At 37.9% G+C, this 19,936-nt stretch overlaps 1 protein-coding gene across 2 annotated transcripts in view; it reads left to right on the top strand.

The window, feature by feature from the left end:
- Positions 1–5,388: 5,388 nt before the first annotated feature.
- p3h4 (prolyl 3-hydroxylase family member 4 (inactive)) overlaps positions 5,389–19,936 on the top strand; it is an 84,064-nt gene continuing 69,516 nt past the window's right edge. For both annotated transcript variants that reach the window (XM_081377337.1, XM_081377336.1), the window contains exon 1: positions 5,389–5,997. In XM_081377337.1, the coding sequence (XP_081233463.1) occupies positions 5,539–5,997 (459 nt within the window). In that variant the 5' untranslated portion in view covers positions 5,389–5,538. The remainder of the gene's footprint in view (positions 5,998–19,936) is intronic.

Below are 19,936 nucleotides of genomic sequence, written 5' to 3'. Positions count from 1 at the left end.
TGGCTAACGTCAGACCACTTTCTCTTTGAGACGTGGTCTGGGAACCACATGTGCATTTTCTCGTATTTGAGGCGTGGTTTACGAATGCCCAGAGCCGTTTATTGGGCGCTACAAATGTCTATCAAATTATACCAGATGACGTATGTAGAGCGACAGATATTCAACAAAGAAGAAGACGATGGGTCAGAGATTTATGTGTACACCAGAGTCCAGCACGGGTCCGATTTTGTAAATCCGCACCCGCACTGCTTAAAGGGATACTCCACCGTCTTTTCATATTAAACTATGTTATACCCTTAACTAAGACGAGTTGATACATACCTCTCTCGTCTCAGTGCGTGCACTCAATCGCTCTGGCGCGCGGCGAAACTTTGTTCACTCAGTTCATTCAATATGGGCCAAGCAGAGAAGCTACCAAACACCTCCACGTTTTCCCTATTTAAACACAGTTACTCGCGTAGTGTAACTCGACCTAGGACGATGACACAAAACAAAACGTTGCGCTTTTCTAAGCGTGTAAAATGGATAACTATATTGTATGGCGGAATACCATAGCAAGCGCTTGTAAGCACTTCGTCTTGGCGAAGTAATATCTAAAAAATACGAGAGAGGTATGCATCATCTCGTCTTAGTTGAGGGAATAACATAGTTTAATATGAAAAGACGGTGGAGTATCCCTTTAAAACCGCACCCAACCCGTTTTCCGTTAACAGCACTAATTAAAATCTGCACCCGACCCGCTTAAAATAGTACCGACACCCGACCCGCACCCGAAATAAAATCAGTTTAGACTATCACATTATAGACACACTTACACAAATGTTTATTGCCAGGTCATACATAACTTATTGCACGACAATCAACACAAGAACAACTTCAGCCGAAGCTGTCAAAAGGCCGGTGTTACGGATCAACTGGGGATCATGTTAACTGTGGACGCGCGCGTGCACGCAGATAGTTTTACCTGGATTTCCAGCAGATGTTGAACGGTGACAGATTCGTCACAGCGAATCTTTCACTGAGCAGATTTAAAAGCTTTCCACGTTATTGGTAAATGTTTGTATCATATTAGGACACTGTTGTTTACTCTGTCGCTGCTCTGCTGAATGTTTCAGACGCATTTAAGGGAAGTTTTAATGTGTTTTAATTTCACGACACAGACCACGCCCACATTATTTTGTTACTTGTTTCAATGAAATTGAATATCTGATGACAACTGTTAGTACATTAAATAAATTATGCTATTGACATTGTGTCTTTGCAGTGCATGTATATTCGCAGATTATTGTTATGATGCCAATTTGTGGCTTAATTTAAATTGAGCAGCAATACTGCTGTGGTAAAAGGGATGTCAAGCATTTATTTATTATTTATTTTAATGTTACTGAGGAATGAGTTAAAGCATAAAGCATACAGTAGGCTACACTCCATAAATGTTCCTAAAGAGTGTTGAAAATTGAGAAGCCATAGTTTATGGATCCAGTGAATTACCCACAGCATTTATTCAGGGGAATGTTCAACAAACATATTCATTAGCTAATAGGTATTAAAGTAAAAAAAAAAAATAAAAAAAAAAAAGGAAAAAAATAGGCAAATGTGCATGCATGCGGGACAGCTGTATTTGCCAACAGTGGAAGATCTGACCACACAGTCCCACCTTCCAGATTCTGAACATTCAATCTAAAGAAGGGAGAACAAACTATAGACTTAAGTTACATGTTAATGAAGAACAGTTACTTGTTATGCAATGTATATGTATACATTTGTCTTACCCATTGGCCAGTTTGGCCTTCATACCTATGCTGCTCTCCATCTAATGTAACCATGTTATATTAGTAAATAAATATCACAGTTGTATTATCTTTTTAAGAACAATTTAACACACCATCACCCTTCATTGTGAAATTTTCACATCTCCTCTTTATATAATCACGCTCCTTTCTTGAGCAGCAATCGGGATATTGGTTATCCTGTTAAGTTTTTGATTTGTCTAACATTAATTGCATCCATTTGCTGTGGCAGTATATGGCCTAATAACAATGACACTTAATTTATAGACCTTTTAATCTGTTCCTAATGGTTAGCAGACAACAATAATGAAAGCACATGATGTGATGGATAACAAGTAAAGAGAATATGTTAATGAGATTCATGGTACCAGTCAAATGAAGAGAACTGGCATAATTTAAATTTATATTACATAAAAAGATTGTGTCATATTTCTTTTGTTAAAGAGGTCAGCAAAAAAGTAAACAATAAAGCATTTCCTATTGTTTTAGAGAGGGTCAAGCTATTAGTGTGAGGTGACAAATGATTAAGAGGTTGGTGACAGTAGGCCTATAAGAATATTAGCCATAGAGAATATCAGTATATATTTGTAATAATTCATTATCACTATATCATATATTTTGCTTATTTCAGTAATACAATTTGTGGTTGCCTTTAAGGTGGACTTTAATCACTAAAGACAAAGTGTTTTCTACATGTCCAATACAAGACATATACACAACATTCAAGTTCATGCTCCTACTGAGCATAATGTACATTTACACATTTGGCAGACAATTCTATCCAAAGTGACTTACATCGCATTTCAAAGTACGCATTTACATTTATCAGTTCTTGCTTTTCCTGGGAATCGAACCCATGACTTTGGCGTTGTAAGCACCAACACTCTACTGTTTGAGCTACAGGAAAGCTCAACACAATGTGTAATTTAATATTACTATATATTTGCTATATAGAATTGTTCTGAAAGAAGAGTCAAAATTCGTTTTTATTTTTTATTTTATAAATCTGTTGAAAATGTTACAAGTTCCTGAGATAATTAACTTCATGACCCTACATGTATAAGCATTGCTGCTTTATGTCCAGGGAAAAGGATACAGAGGCGTCAGAGCTGGTTGTACAGAAAAGAGATCTTAATATAATCAGCAGAGTAAAATAAGCTGATAAGTGTTTTTAAATAAAAAATAATAGATCCATTATAAAATTAGGCTATATGCAGATCAATAAATGCAACTTGAAAAAAATGTAAATGACTTTGAAATTTATGTTTCTTTTAGGTAGCCTAGCTACTTTAATTTATCTACTGTCTGTTGTTATTTGTGATTAGAACTCATGACAACACACTACAGAAAATATGATACACTAATGTTAAGAAGATTCTTACACGTCTTCTGAAGTGCACTGACAAGTCTGTTCATCCAATGAAACCGAATGCCCCATGTTAACATAGGCGTGGTTTCTGAGCTTGACACTTAAGTATGTTAAACTTATTTGAAATTGCGTCAAATACGCAGGAATATACACTTCAAAAACAAATCGCTTTATTATGCATACCAGTGTGTATACAACTGGTGAAACATACGTTTTTAATCATGGATCCGTGAAAAATGGCTGCGACGAATCTGTAGCCGTCTAACATCTGCTGGAAATCCAGGTAAAACTATCTGCGTGCATGCGCGTTCCCCAGTTAAAGGAGAACTCCGGTCAATTTTAACATTTAGCTCATTTTTTTGTACATTTGGAGTGCTGTCAATACAGAGAACAACGACAAAAATCGGTGTTGCCTACACCGAGTTATTCTATTTTTAAAATTTGCACCCTATTGACTTCAATGGGGCAAGTAGTAAGCCTGCTTTTTAGCCTCTTAACATCCTTGATGTGTCATTACAAGTGCACAGAAAGTGTGAGTTTCTAACAAAAAAAATATATAACGTTCAACACATTTATTCCTCCGCCAAGCAATGTAGTTCCAAAGAGGTTGCCAAGCAACACATGCAGCAACAAATAGTCACAATTGGCAGTTGCACAGTAATACTAATGTAGCCTAATGGTCACAGGTGTATGTTTGTTGAGTAATTTACAACGGCTACGAACGCGGCTCAACCAATCAGAATCAAGGACCGGAACTATCCATTTTATAAATCATATTTTGGAATTCTGAGATCACATAAATTGTTTAAAAAAATAAACTGAAAAAAAAGGGCCAAGGCCACTCAGATTGATGGCTGGTCCACCCAATCAAATGAGACACAAAAATGTGTGTGTGTGTGTGTGTGTGTGTGTGTGTGTGTGTGTGTGTGTGTGTGTGTGTGTGTGTGTGTGTGTGTGTGTGTGTGTGTGTGTGTGTAAATATATGAATTTAATGGATGACACTCCTGAAACTTTGCAGCATTTGGTCACTGGTCAAGCATGAAAAACAAAATTTTATTCAAATTCTGAATTGATTATAAATCACCTTGAAAGTGCACAAAGAGCGGTCCCTTTATAATCACTAAAAAGCTGTCACTGACCAGAGTTCATCGCAACGTCTCATGAAGTTCTGTTATAATCAATGAGCTGTCACAATGAATCTCTTATTTACATAATGTCTACACTTTGTTATAAGGGGATTCTTATAAGAGGAACACTGGACCAAAATTGACTGGTGTCTAACTGCAAAAACACTTTGTAAACCGAAATCTTTGATGCACAGATACTCACTGGATTGTTTGCCAAATCACCACTATGCTATTATTACAGAGAACACTGAACCTAGACCAGCAGTTAAATTCAAATTCAAAAGCTTTATTACCTATTCCCATAGGCGTAGAAAAAAGGCTCAACAAACAGTAAAAAATAATAATAAAATAAAATAAATAAAAAACAATGCAAGCAACAATTATAAAATAAACAAAAGTAGCCTATTGCATTAAACCCTTACAACTCCTATAAAATAATAATAATAATAAAAAAAACTATAAAATTAATCTTAAAACCCTACTAATGGCCGTTGGAATAAAGACTTGAATAAAGAGGGTAGCCTATTTGTTTCTTTCCAATAATAAGTTATCAGGAGCTTTTCCCTCTTATAGCAATCATCACTTGTGTCCAGTGCAGACAGTATCACTGATTTTAATGGGTTCAATTTGCTTTTGTTGTCTCACACCACTCATGTCTGATATTAGGGTTGATTCTGTTACATCATAAAATGTTCTGACAAGACCAAACGAATAGGCTATCAATAAAACACTTGTCTCAAAATACTAATCTTCTTATTAGTTATAAAATCAAGAGATTTTAAAAGTTAATTTCATTTAAGAGTTAGGAGAATTTAAGAATCAAAATGTAGCCTATGCTATAGGCCTACTCCATAACATGACAATATTCATGTGCAGTTTGGAACAGTATTTCTTTGAGATTTAGGTCATTTTAATAGATTGAAGATGCATTTTAATAGTCTGACCCAACCTTTTAAATTATAAGTTAACGATCCAACCACTAACAGGCTAAAAGTATAAGGATGTATAAGCGCATTTATGTGGAAAAAAATGGCGGAAGGGACACGCACTAGATAGGCTACTTAAAATCGACGGGCTTTCAGACCCAGAAAAACAGTCATTCAGTTCAGACCAGAATTTGAGAGGCATGCAGAGTTTTCCATCAAACTCTTTCAACCCCAGACTCGGGCCACAGAACATACGTGCAGCCTGACATGAATCTTCGCTCGCCCTCGTTACACAGGGATCGACAATTACACTGAGGAACAGAAGCATGGCCCAAACAAAACTACTATGTTTATTCGTGTTTTTCAGTACTGTATATCTTTTCTCTACTGTGAAGTCTCAGTATGAAAAATACAGCTTCAAAAGCTTTCCACCGAACGACCTCATGCCACTGGAATCTGCGTACGGACACGCGTTAGAGATGTACGCTTTTCAGGACTGGAAACAGAGTGTTAAATATCTGGAACTAAGCCTTCGGCTTCATCGGCTGCTGAAAGACAGCGAATCGTATTGCTGTCAGAACTGCAGCGCTGTGTGGCAGGAATATGAGGAGAACAGCACGGACACTACCCTCTTGATCATGGGACACATAACAAGGCGAGCCGCATGTCTGAAAATATGCAAAACAAACTTTCCTGTGTTTTCCAAATCATATCCTAAACGAGAAACGTTGGGTGCTTTTGAACAAAGGATACCCTACCGGTACCTTCAGTATGTGTATTACCAGGTAAGATTTTTTTTGTTCAATAAATTGCGATAAACCAGAATAAACATGCGATAAACATAGTTCCTACTATGAGTTTAGACAGCTTTTGATGTTGGTTTGTGGTTTAACAGTAGCCTATAAGACGTTAATTAACCGAAAATGTGTATGTAAACTATCAACAATACTGAATTCCCTATTGTTAATCACTTTGAATAACCGTAGCCTATAGAATTAATACACTACGGTGACCGGGAGGGGACATGTTCGGTTCACTTATTTTTGTCGTGGCCACAACATATAAACACGTGGGAACGTGATATTAAGTCGTGGGAACGTCATAATATCTCGTGGGAACGTCATATTAAGTCGTGGCCACGAGATCATTTTGTTGAGGTAACGGCCACGCGATGCAAAGTCGTGGCCTCGAGATCATATGTTGAGGGAACGATATATTTTTCTCGTGGCCACGACTTCATATTTTGAGAGAACGACATCTATTTGTCGTGGCCACGAGTTGAGGGAGCCACAGCGGCCAATACTGTAACCGTACCATAGCATTTACTTTAAATTAGGAATGTCATATAAAGATATAGTGCGGTCTTTGGCATTAAGACATGGGTACGTTATAAGTAAAAGACACATGAAGCGCATTCTTAGACTTTTTTGTCGCACGCATATTTAGGGACCGTCTCAAAATTACATGCGACATTGGCATAAACGTTTCTAACTTCAATAGCGTTTGAAGACAATGACTTACAGTCATAAAACCAACTGTACATTGTTCACCCAGGTCTCATGTATGATGCACACCTTTTAGATTTTTGATATTTATATCAATAAACTGCTAAATCATATGCAAATATTGCTATGTATTTCACTATTGCCACATACCTGACACGTAGATGAACAATGTACAGTTGGTTTTATGACTGTAAGTCATTGTCTTCAAATGCTATTGAGCTTTAAATATGGTCATATTCTGTATATGATCCCACACAGTAGTGAAATGCATAGCATTATTTGCATTTGATTTAGCAGTGTACTGTCATAAATATCAAAAATATTAAAGGTGTGCATCATACATGAGACCTATATGAACAATATACAGTTGGTTTTATGACTGTAAGTCATTGTCTTCAAATTATATTGAGCTTTAAATATTGTCATATTTTGTGTATGATCCCATACAGTAGTGAAATAGGCCTACATAGCCATATTTGCATATGATTTAGCAGTTTATTGTCATAAATATCAAAAAATCTAAAAGGCGTGCATCATACATGAGACCTGGGTGAACAATGTACAGTTGGTTTTATGACTGTAAGTCATTGTCTTCAAATGCTATTGAAAGTTAGAAACGTTTATGCCAATGTCGCATGTAATTTTGAGACGGTCCCTAAATATGCGTGGGACAAAAAAGTCTAAGAATGCGCTTCATGTGTGTTTCACTTATAACGTACCCATGTCTAATGCCAAAGACCGCACTATATCTTTATATGACATTCCTAATTTAAAGTAAAATGTTACACACACACACACACACACACACACTCTCTCTCTCTCTCTCTCTCTCTCTCTCTCTCTCTCTCTCTCTCTCTCTCTCTCTCTCTCTCTCTCTCTCTCTCTCTCTCTCTCTCTCATTTATTCCAGTAAGTGCTTGCCGACACATGCCACGTCCACGCAAGATAGGCTATATGCTTCCTATCGTAATAGGCTACTTAAATTTATATGCCTCTACTGTTTTACTCCAAAACATATTTAATTTATTTTATCTTTTATACAATGCATTTAAATATTTAGAATAATATTCAAATAATTCAGAATTGAATGGCAGGGAATAAAACCGGCAAATTAGGTTAGCCTACTTAAAAGCAAGACATGAAATAAATGTACAATGTACAATAAATGTAGGCTACAGAGGACAGGATGTATATATGAATATAGTAAATTATAGTATAGAGGAATGCTTAAGTATTAATGTCACCTTTATTTACAGTCAAACTAAAATTTATTCAGACACCTTCAACATTTCTCACATTATCACAGTATGGGCTATAAGTTTAGAAAATGGTAATAAAATATGACAAGAACGATATCACTTGATATCACTGGTTTTGGCCATCCTTCTTTAGACTGTCTCACATACTATATGAATTAGGTTGAATTGCTGTCAGCTGTTAGATTTAGTTCAACCAATTAACAAGAAATGCTTAATTTTGTTCAGTCTGTGGTGTAAAAAGGTTGTATTAGCAATAAAAAAAAAAATCCCAATTGGCTGGGAGTGTTGACTGAGTAGCTATCCCTGCATTAATAAAGTGCTTGTTGAAAGTATCTACTATATTTTGTTTACCCCTTACTTCACCTTGGATTGCTATATATTATAACTTCTGGGATAGTGGGAGGTGGCACATCACCCTAAGAAGATTTAATTGCTTTCCAAAATGTTTTGGGGTCATTAAGGTTTTCATTTATTAAATTCAGATAATGTTAACTTTTTGTACTTTTTATTAGTCTTGTGCATTTGTCTCTTATGCTGCCTTCACGTGCTATGGAAAAGATGATATTTTCCACTTGTGAACTGGTATTTACCAGTGTGTTGTGTTCAAGTGCTTTTGTTGTCGTAATGTAGTACCCGCAAGTTCTGTGTCAGTAGAGTATCTTTTTTATCTTTACAAAAAAAAAAAAAAAACCTAAATGTGGTGATGATGTCTTCAATGTCTTTCTGATGATTAAAACATAATTAATAATTAAAAAAAAAAAAACAGGACATAAAATGATTAAATATGAACCAAGGAAATTGCAGCGAAGTTGAAAATTGAGTGTTAACGCATTATATTACAATCGTTAATGACACAACATTGTATAGAGCTGGTAAGTCCCGCCCCTTCTGTAAAACCCCGCTGGACCTCAAAGTTGAAAAACCGTCAATGCAAGTGAATGGGAGAAAATAATTATTTTCTGGTCCCGTTTGAATTGTGCCATGAATGTGAACATATGTTGTCTGTGAATTTTTTATATAACTTTTCATGTTACGAGTTTGACAGTATATGGTATAATTCTTCAGCTAGCAGTTGTGGAAAAGACATAACGAGAAAGACTACGTCGCCTATGTGACGTCACCCCATAAAGTTGACTTACCCGTGGTTTTCACCAACTACAACGATTTTGTCCTCTCCCTGAAAGAAGGAGGTGAAGTGCACCAAAGACACAGCCATGTTTAGCGGGATCCGTGAGCTAGTCCGTGTGCTAGTGGTGTTGACGTTTCAAACGCGTCGAGAGTTGTAGTCCACCAAGTGCTCTCACACAAAGTCTAACCGTATCAAACTTCTACCCGCTAAATTGTATCATTCTTTACACGAAAAGTTATATAAAAAATTCACAGACAACATATGTTCACATTCATGGCACAATTCAAACGGGACCAGAAAATAATTATTTTCTCCCATTCACTTGCATCGACGGTTTTTCAACTTTGAGGTCCAGCGGGGTTTTGCGGAAGGGGCGGGACTTACCAGCTCTATTCACCTTATTTTCCACGGCAACAAGAGCGCCATTACGCTCATTTTGTCATCTTACTTCCGGCTGAGCGGGACTTCAACTTCTGGCTGAGAGGACATACCGGTACGCTAGTTTTTAGACGTAAACAATATGCCGAGTATTATATGTTCAGTTAAAGGCTGCCATAATAATTGGATCAAGAGGCGAGAACAATTGAACAAACTGTGTTACGAACACAATGTGATGCGATCTGAGTGTTGTGGTGCAGTTTACGATTTACACCCACCACCTAAAGACGAGGAGCACCTGAGGCAATGGCGGAAGGCGCTAAACTTGAAGTGCCCACCCAAGTGCCCTTATGTGTGTTCATACCATTTTATGGACGGGAAGCCGACTGACGAACACCCTTACCCCGAGAAATGGCTCGGCTACGATGTTCCGGCAAAGAAGCCACACCGGGTGCTGAATAGGTTGTCAGATTCAGGTAAGCTAACTTACCTAACTGTTAGCTATGTGCTTGTTAGCCTAACGTTAGATTCGTGATTCAATGATTACATTTAAGATCAGTAACGAGCCGTTAACAAAATACAACGAACCTTGCATTATTACCATTGCCCAACTATAACGTTAAATATCATATTTCTTATGTTTCGTTTACTTTGTGATATGGACCTACAGGTCTGAAATAATTAATTAATTAATATTCACGATATTATAACATATTATGGTACATTTCAGTCTTATAATAGCTCACATTATTGCTGTAAGCAGGCCAGCTAGCTACATCTCTCTTTCAGATATTGATATTGACTTAAATAGAGGAGATTGTGTGTGTATACTGTCTTGTGTTTGTAATGGATCTCTCTTTTACACACTGTTCTCTGTAACTATGGGTCCATCATACATTAAATCTCATTATCAATTTTAAGTACTAATGTAAAAAAAAAAATATGGTTATATTTTTCCATAGATGCATCAATGAGCGTTAGTGATGCAGTGGACAGCTGTGAGGATGATCACAGCCACATGCCCCAGACCTGTGATGCAGAAACACAATGGGAGGATCCATCTGTCTCTGACCACAACTACGCTTCACAATCTAAACTCAACCTGAAGCCACTCACATCTGAAATGGGAACACAATGCGTTGAGCCAGTGCCATTGTACATAACTCTGCTGAGAAATGACCACCTTTGTCAGCTCTACACAGGGTTGACACTGGATGCATTCCATTCAGTTGCCGAGCACCTCACCCGTTCATACACCAACAGCTTTCAGCTACACACTTGGGATCAGCTCCTGATCACTCTGATGAAGCTGCATCTTAATTTATTGCAGGGTGATCTTGCTGAAAGGTTTGGTGTTTCTCAGTCTATTGTTAGCAAGGTGATTTCGTGTTGGCTTGACATCATGGAGGAGAAGATGAGGTGTTACATACCATGGCTTCCCAGGGAGACAATCCAGGCAACAATGCCTCAGTGTTTCAGAGAGCAATTTCCAAACACAACATGTGTGATCAACTGTTCAGAGACACCCCTTCAAAAGCCACGCAACCTTGACTCGAGAGGTGAGTCCTACAGCCATTACTACGACCAGAACACCATTAAATACCTGGTCTCCATGGCACCATGTGGACTGATCATGTTCATCTCACCAGCATATGGAGGAAGGTGCAGTTATAAATTCATAACCGCAAATTCAGGGTTCCTGGAATACCTTCGTCCAGGCGATGAAGTAATGGCAGACAGAGGCTTCACCATTACCGATCTCCTCTATGAAAGGAAGGTGAAACTTGTCCTTCCAGCATTCACCAAGAGAGGCATGCAACTCTCTGAAGAAGACACCACTAACACTAGGCGCATCGCCAATGTACGTGTCCACGTTGAGCGGGTCATATGTCGACTTAAAAACTTCAAAGTCCTCTCTCAAACCGTTCCAATTAACCTCACCCCTAAAATTGATAAAATTCTAAGAATTTGTGCAGCCCTGTGCAACCTTCGAAGCGACATCATTTCTGAGATTGAGGATGAATAAATGTTTATTTGTAGTTGTGTTCCATGTCTGTCGATACTTTTTGCTTTCATTCTGCTTTCATTCTGCTTTAACTAATCAGTGTAAATAGTGTAAGTAGTTATTTTTATAAACCTTTACAATGTGAATAGTTATTTTTATAAACCTTTACAATGTGAATAGTAATTTTTATAAACCTTTACAATGTGACCAGATGTTACCTGTTCTGAATAGTTATTTTTATAAACCTTTACAATGTGAATAGTTATTTTTATAAACCTTTACAATGTGACCAGATGTTACCTGTTCTGAATAGTTATTTTTATAAACTTTTACAATGTGAATAGTTATTTTTATAAACCTTTACAATGTGACCAGATGTTTAATAAACCCTTACAATGTGACCAGATGTTACCTGTCAGTAATTTATTATAAAACCATATAATATCTCTGTAGATTTCCCCTTAAAACTTAATTTAAGTCTTCTGGTTAGAAGGAATAAGTCATGTCAAATTTGCAAATGAATACCATCTTGGTTTATTACTGATGAAAATGAAATGGTGAAATATATCTACATTAAGGTCAGTAGAAGGTGTCTCTAGCTTCCTGAAAACATCAAACACAAGTGATTTTATAAAACTTATTTAATCATTTATATTTTCAAAACCACAAAATCACAAATATATCTCGTTTAACACAACCAATTTAAAATGCATCCCACCCCAATTATCTAATATCCTATCCTTAAAGGGATAGTTCACTTTAAAAATAAAATTCTGTCATCATATACTCACCTTCAAGTTCAAAAATTAATTCAGGTTTAACCTGTTAAGCTGCACCAGTGCGTCGGCGCACTGAAGCGGTTTTTTTTATATATAGCTCAAAGTTACTATCAGATTTAATGTTATACCTTGACAAACTATACATCATTAAAAAGATATAAGACTCAAGTTTCAGTATTTGACCACTATTGTATTCTGAGAAACTTATAGCGACAGTTATTTCTTAATTTGTGTCAGGAGTTATGAAATGAAAAAATGAGTCGATACCTTTAATATGAATTATGCGCGTCAGCCGCTTTCATTCATAAAAAACTCTGTGCTGTCGCCATGACAGCGATACACAAAACAACGTCCCTCAGGGCTTTAGCTCAAAAATGTGCAGATTTGGAGAAATATTGATATATTCTCGTAGATTCACATCATATTTCTATAGACAGGAATAATATTTATTGAATTTATACCCAAATGCGTCGATGTAATCATTATGAGCGCTTGCATACTCTGATACTGTGTTTTCAATTCATACCAATAGCCTGAGGGCGCTATATGCACAATAATTGTCCATATATAGAACATGAAGAAGAGCCATGATCATGTGACATTCCAGGACGTCACTGGTACACACAAAGCTACAGAGTTCGCGCTGTAAAATGCAGATACAGATGTTTTGAAGATAATAAACATGATTGCAATGATATTTGAGTTACCTGTGTTTTCCAAGCCATGCCAGGTATTTTCATAATAATAGATTATATGTATAATGTAATGCTAATCTATATAGACTATCATTGTGTAGAACAGTATACAATAGTATATTTTCTGTCTGATTTTTTTATCTGAAGCCAAATTAGATTACAGAAGATTATTTAAAATACTCCACTTGCGTTTTAAAGTAAGTTTGGAGCACAAAAATGGTTTTAATCTCATAAATTGTCGTGTATTGATGGTGTGCTAAGCTAACATGCTAGCTCCCTAGGTGCACCTGCAACCTAGAAGTTATACTTTTATGTTTTTTTGAATGCTTACTGAAAGTTTCTTTATTCAAGAATGTTCTTTATTTTTTATTTAAAATGTGAGGTGAACTTTGAGAAAAGAATTTAGGGATTGAAACCCAATGAATAGCCTGTGAATAGCCAGTCGTTAGTAACTATAATGCAGACAAAAGAAATGCATATTTACAGCCATAACCAGGCTGGAGAGGTGTGAATGTGTGTAGGGGGAGACTGAGACTGAATGGGGCTCGTTTGCACCACAAAACAATAGAGACAATAAGACTGAATGGATGACTTAAAAGATGACTAAACATCAGTAGCATTTTAACCTCAAATCAAAATAAAGTCACATGACATGGTCTTGAAAAACATTTCACTAAATACAGAGTTTTGGACTTATTATCTTCAGATTTTAAACATAAAATGTTTAGACATGTGGCTTTAGCTGTAGTGCATTTCTAGATTGCTACAGGGCCAACTTCAATTTTATTTTCATGAGGATGTTTCATTAAAATTAATTTCTAATAACTTTACAAAACTTTGAAGCTATTTATAACAATTTTTTTCATTATGATAATAATTAATTCTACATTTACAATAAACTGCCAGGTGTCAGCTTTCAAATGAGACCATACTTGTGCTTTTAGTACAAAGGGTTCATGAACTGTATCCGTTTCAGTTTGGGTATGTCATTTCTGGGGATTTTTCAAAAGTGGGGTTGCAGCTTAACAGGTTAAAACAACTTGAGGGTGAGTATATGATGACAGAATTTTATTTTTAAAGTGAACTATTCATTTAACCCTAATTATTCGCATTCCAGCTTATTTACAAAGCTGCATGTATATTGTGGATAGCAAAAGACGGCCTGCCTGAAACTCATCTGACAAATGAGGGAGCATATACTTAAAATAAAATGCTTTCAGTCTATCTACAGTCTTGGCACAGAATTGCTCATTGTATGGGATTTGTAGCAGAACTTGCGGTGATGGAGCCCAGATGAGCAGCTTACAGGCCCTCAGCCTTGTACAGAACATTCCAAGCTGCACTTGCACATAGAAGCCCCGTGGACCATTTGGCTGCAGCTGAGGTGTCCCCTCCACCATCTTCACATCATATCTCTGATTCCTGAAGAGATCCTCCAGAGTCTCGCCACTTTTAAGGAGAGGGGATTTGATCTCCAGCAGTTCCTCCGAGTTCAAAACTCCATCTGGGCTTGATGACAGCCAGGGCTCGCTTGCACACACGACTGTGCCTCTGCGGCTGACTGAGAACCCGCAACCCTCTAGCCACTGTATCGCAGACGCCTCGCTTTCTAAGCCATGGTGAGTGGCCGCATTCCCATGGAACCTGGGGTAGAGGTGCTCTCTGAGGAAGGTCTGAGGGTTGACTCTGCTGGGGACCTTCTTTGCTGTGCTTGCCGTGATTCTTACTTTGCGAGAGTCATGCCACAAGTGAGAGGAACTCTGTTCAAGAGTTACATGCTCCAATGCTGTACGCTTTAAGAGATCAATGGCCACGAAACTGTCATAAAACACCATGCACCTCTGGCAGATGTTGGTGCCATCATGGTCAGCATGTGGTAAGGAGGATGCAGGCTGTTCTGGCTCCTGTGTCTGAGCAGCACTCAGACATTTGTGCAGAAGGGTTGACACAGGCAGTCGAAGATGCTTGAGACCCTCTCTCAGCTCACCCTGGGTGAAAAAATGAAGGAGTGGGAGGCAGAGGGACATTGTTGGGCATTACCTCTGACGTCAGTACATCGGTGGCTCGGTGGTGGGAAAAGGTGATGTCCGTTAACCGCTTCGGGCAGAGGTTCCTCTGGGTCCCCACATTCCAGAGCCGCTGCTCATCTGTGCAGGCAATGCCAGTGAGCCCACTGGACACAGCATTTTCCACCTGAGACCAAACATATGCACTGATGAGCTTGAATACTTAAAAGATATTTCAAAACTTTCACAGTTATCTTATTAAAAAATCATTCATTATTATTACACATAATGTTAACCTACCTTATTCCTTACATCAGGTGATAGCGTAATTAGACTTAATGTTCACTTATACATGTAGGCCTACTTTACGTTTCCTTTTCCATTTTCAGTGCATGCATATTTTTTTCCTAGCACATTTTACCAATTCCAAACCACATTAATCGTAATAATTAGCATTAATTTTGTATTTAATTATTTATAAGTGATATAAAAAAACACATTCTATTCATATGTGCAAAAAGAAAACCTGCTTAATATTTATGCACATCTAAAATACACAATTAATAGTAGTTGTTAAGATTGATGTGGTTTGGAATTGGTCAAATGTGCCATCATAAAATTAAATTGCAAAATAATGATGCATGCACTGTACTTACCTGGACTCCATTCACTTACCTTACTCCAATGTACAATTAAGAGATTTGACAAGATACTTAGCTTGCCGGTGGTCATCAGGTCATCATCAACTGTGTATGTCACAAACATTATGTTAATATACCTAAATATATATACATTTATAACATACTTATGTTAACAACTCGAACGTTGCAAGATTTTATCATGAATAATAAATACTAATAATGAGTGTGATATAGTCTTACCTTCCATAATATAGAGGCTGCGTGGCTACAGGACCTTCCCAAACCAGCGATGCACGAACATCCAGTAGTCTCCACTGATCCCAGGCTGCTAACTAGCACCCACACAGAGTGGTGTGGACTGCTCGACTAACTGGGGTGCACGTTTGCTTTTAAAAATACAAAGTCACCCTCACGGTGTAAGAGTACATGACCCACTTTCCCACTGTGTAAATACTGATAGGCCTCAGAGCTTTTATAGTTTTTCATGGCTACTCTTATCAACTCCTTCTGACAGGACGAAGTAATTAAATATGTCCCCATAGGTTACCTCAGGCCACTTCTTCATATCGTCTATCCACGTTAATAATGACGATGGATGGGACAATATGAGACCATCTGATCGTCGCAAGTTTTCTCTGTGCTCCCAATTTAAAACAGAATTAATGTTATTTGTCATTTTTGTCAAGTTTTAGCTAGCTATAAACAATCTTCTATTTACTGAAATAGCTACCGGATGCGCCGTGTCAGTTTACCGGAAGTCGGATGACAAAATGCGGAAGCGCGAAGTATTAAAAGTGGGCGGGGCGGAATAAGGTGAATAGGCTACAAAAACTATCCGCTAACAGTATTCACGACTCTTGCGTTGCTCTCCGCCATTTTGAAAAGGTCAAAGGTTATCTCATCTCGGCAACTCGTGCATCAAAATATTCTACGAGTTGCCCAGTGGAAAATACCACATGAGGGGGTGTTCATGTGCATTTTCCATGTCGGCTTTTGGTATTTACCATAATTACCATAGCACGTGAAGGCACCATAAATACCCTATAGAGCTGGTAAGTCCCGCCCATCCGTAAAACCCCACTGGACCTCTAGGTTGAATTTTTCGTGTGAAGAATGCTACAATTTAGCGGGTAGAAGTTTGATTCGGTTAGACTTTTGTGAGAGCACTTTGTGGACTACAACTCTTTGCTGCTTTCAGACGGGAATCTGAAGAAAGAACAGCCCATTTGGTTTGAATGGTGGCATTTTGGGTACAAAACACACAGGCATCTCGATCTGTCTCCATAGATTATCGCAGCATTAGTACCCTGATTTGACAAGTGGAGGGAAAATGTGTTATGGGGTGACGTCACATGTAGTCTTTCTTGTTATGTCTTTTACACAACTGCTAGCCAAAGAATCATACAATATACTGTCAAACTCGTAACATAAAAAATTCACAGACAACATATGTTCACATTCATGGCACAATTCAAATGGGACCAGAAAATAATTATTTTCTCACATTCACTTGCATTGACGATTTTTCAACCTAGAGGTCCACTTGGGGTTTTACGGATGGGCGGGACTTGCCAGCTCAATAATTTAACCAACATTTATCATTATTATTTTTTTTTTTTTGCTTTGATCCATGCTTCATTCCGTTCTCGAATAGCTGTTGCAATAGATTCATTAAACCAAAGATTTTCTCTGCCCCTCACTCTGTATCTTCTAATAGGGGCATGTTTGTCAACTATGGAGGTCTTTTTAAAATAATTCCAGGCCAGCTCAACATCATCCATATCACAAACTAAGTTCTATGTTCTTAAATCACTCTGATATATTTCATGAAGGAAAGCTTGTTCATTAAAACATTTGTAATTTCGTTTAAAAATAAACCGTGGCTTGGTTTTAGTCAATTTACAATTTCTAACACAGAAAACCATACAGTGATTTGATTTGATTTGATTTGATTTGATTTATTTTTCTGGTAAATTTAACAATAAAACTGACATCATTACAGAAAACTCCAGCAGCTGAGTACTTATGTGGAGCATTAGTCAGAATGACATCAATTAATGTAGACTTGTCCATTCGTTTTGGTTTTAGACATGTAGGTGACTGTACTAGTTGCGTCAAATGTAACACATCACATAGGTCTCTTAACGCTGATGAAGTTGATAGCCAGTCCCAGTTCAGGTCTCCTAGGACAATATACTCGTTGGACAGTTTATGTGAAAAGTCAGACAGTAGGGCAGTTGCTCCAGCTGCAGCCAAATGTGGGCGGTAGCATCCTACCGCAGTCAGAAAAGCGCCATTGGGAAGATTTAATTTGATGGCACATAATTCTAAGAATTTGGTCTTTGTTATTGTTTCAATGGAACAACATTCCAACGACGCCTTAGCATATATGGGTACTCCCCCTCCATTACCCGCACGATCCGTCCTAAAGAGATTATACCCTTCGATGTTAGTCATATTGTTTGTGATTGAAGGTTTGAGTCATGTCTCTGACAGGACGATTAGGTCACTTTCTGTCAGTTTAGCCCACAGATGAATAGCATCGATTTTATTAATCAGGCTGCGCACATTGACATGAATGAAACGCAAGCCACTGCTATCTTTCAAATCGTCAGGGCTCAAAAGCTCAATCAGTTCTGGGCCTGGGTTGGGATGGATGTTACCTGATAGGAACAGGAGTAGAATAATACATAAGCCTGCTGATCTTGTCGAACTGCTGTATTTCTGCCCAACTGAGAGGTTCATACTTGTGCAGGGTCTCAGTAGAACAGTCAGAAAAGACTGACGAAGCCATGTGGATTGATATAAAGCCACCGGTATCAGGAAACAGCATAGTTACAGAATTTGGGAGAATAATCTGGGAAAAAGCAAATAATCCATCACCAGATCCCAGAGTGTCCTCAGCACATAAGCGAGCCGCAGGTTGTTGATGGAGTCAGACCAGCTTGTTTTGTTGTTATAGAGTAGGCTATGTTATTGTTTACTGTTTACCATCACAAAGTTGTTAGCACAGTTCTGAGACCCAGGATGAAATTTATTCCGAATCAGGTAACCCGTTAAGCTTATAAAACACAGATACAGACACAGGTAAACTACGCAGACAAACGTGAAACACCTGCGCCACCATCTTGGATGGCGTAGACAGTATAGATAGTAGACTATATACTGTCTATACTACATAGAAAGTAGACAGTATATGAAAAGGTATTAGCGTATGCTGTGTGGTTGATGTCCAGTTTTGCTAGCTGAGCAGAAATACATAATCACTTGTTTCACTTGGTCCCCTCAAAGTTGCGTTGGATTTTCTCCTCAGCATAAAGGTTAAGAGGCCCCTCTATCACTGTTTTACATGTTCGTAAAGTTCGTTTCTGGAGAAAATATATAGACTATAATCTGTGTGTTTACACAGCCTTTTTAAAAATGGCTGGTGCTGTTGTTTTGCTTGCGTTCGGCCAATCAGCATACTAACGTTATGGATAGTTCCTATAGTTCCTATACGGATAGTTATATAGACTTCTGAACTTTAATGCTGCCTGAACTCAATTGGAGTTAGAAAAAAACGTGTCAGGACCTACTCATTGTCGTAATCATACTAACTCTAGATCTAATATTATCACATGGAATAGATGTTGATGCCCTTGAAATACTGCAGCAGAGCGATGACATCTCAGATCATTATCTAGTCTCATGTAAATTACATTAAGCGAAGGCTGCAAAGCCGACTCTGTGTTACAAATATGTTAGACCTATAACTTCTGCCACTAAAACTTGCTTTATCCATAATCTTCCTGATCAGTTTTTATCATCTCAGAATCCAGATAGCTTAGAAAATCTTGATATTGCAACAGAAACTTTTAACTCTCTCTTTTCCAGCACTTTAGACACAGTTGCTCCGTTGCGCTTAAAGAAGATTAAAGAAAATAATCCAACACCGTGGTACAACGAGCACACTCAGGCCCTTAAGAGAGCAGCCAGAAAAATTGAGCGCAACTGGAAGAAAACAAAACTAGGTATTTCGCGTTTCATGGAAGAGGAGCTCTGTCAGAATAAGAGTCGTAGATCCAAATGCAAGCAAACAGTTTATTGAAGGCAGGTTGAGCAAATGAATAACTCAAAACACCACGTATAGCAGGCGGGCGACCAGGATATTAATACAACGCAGAGGATGAGTGATATGAATAATTCTGGGTGGATGCCAAACGGGAACTTGAATGAAGAGAACTTCACACGAACTCCCGAAGTCTGGGAACACAGACGAGATCGAGGAAATAACTCTGTAAGGAACTCAGGCACCGGAACTGGGTAAGAGAGTATAAACAAGAGTGATG

This window comes from Scardinius erythrophthalmus, assembly GCF_964197995.2.
Source record: "Scardinius erythrophthalmus genome assembly, chromosome: 10".
Classification (NCBI taxonomy): Eukaryota; Metazoa; Chordata; class Actinopteri; order Cypriniformes; family Leuciscidae; genus Scardinius; species Scardinius erythrophthalmus.
This window is presented reverse-complemented; position numbering and strand designations above follow the sequence as displayed.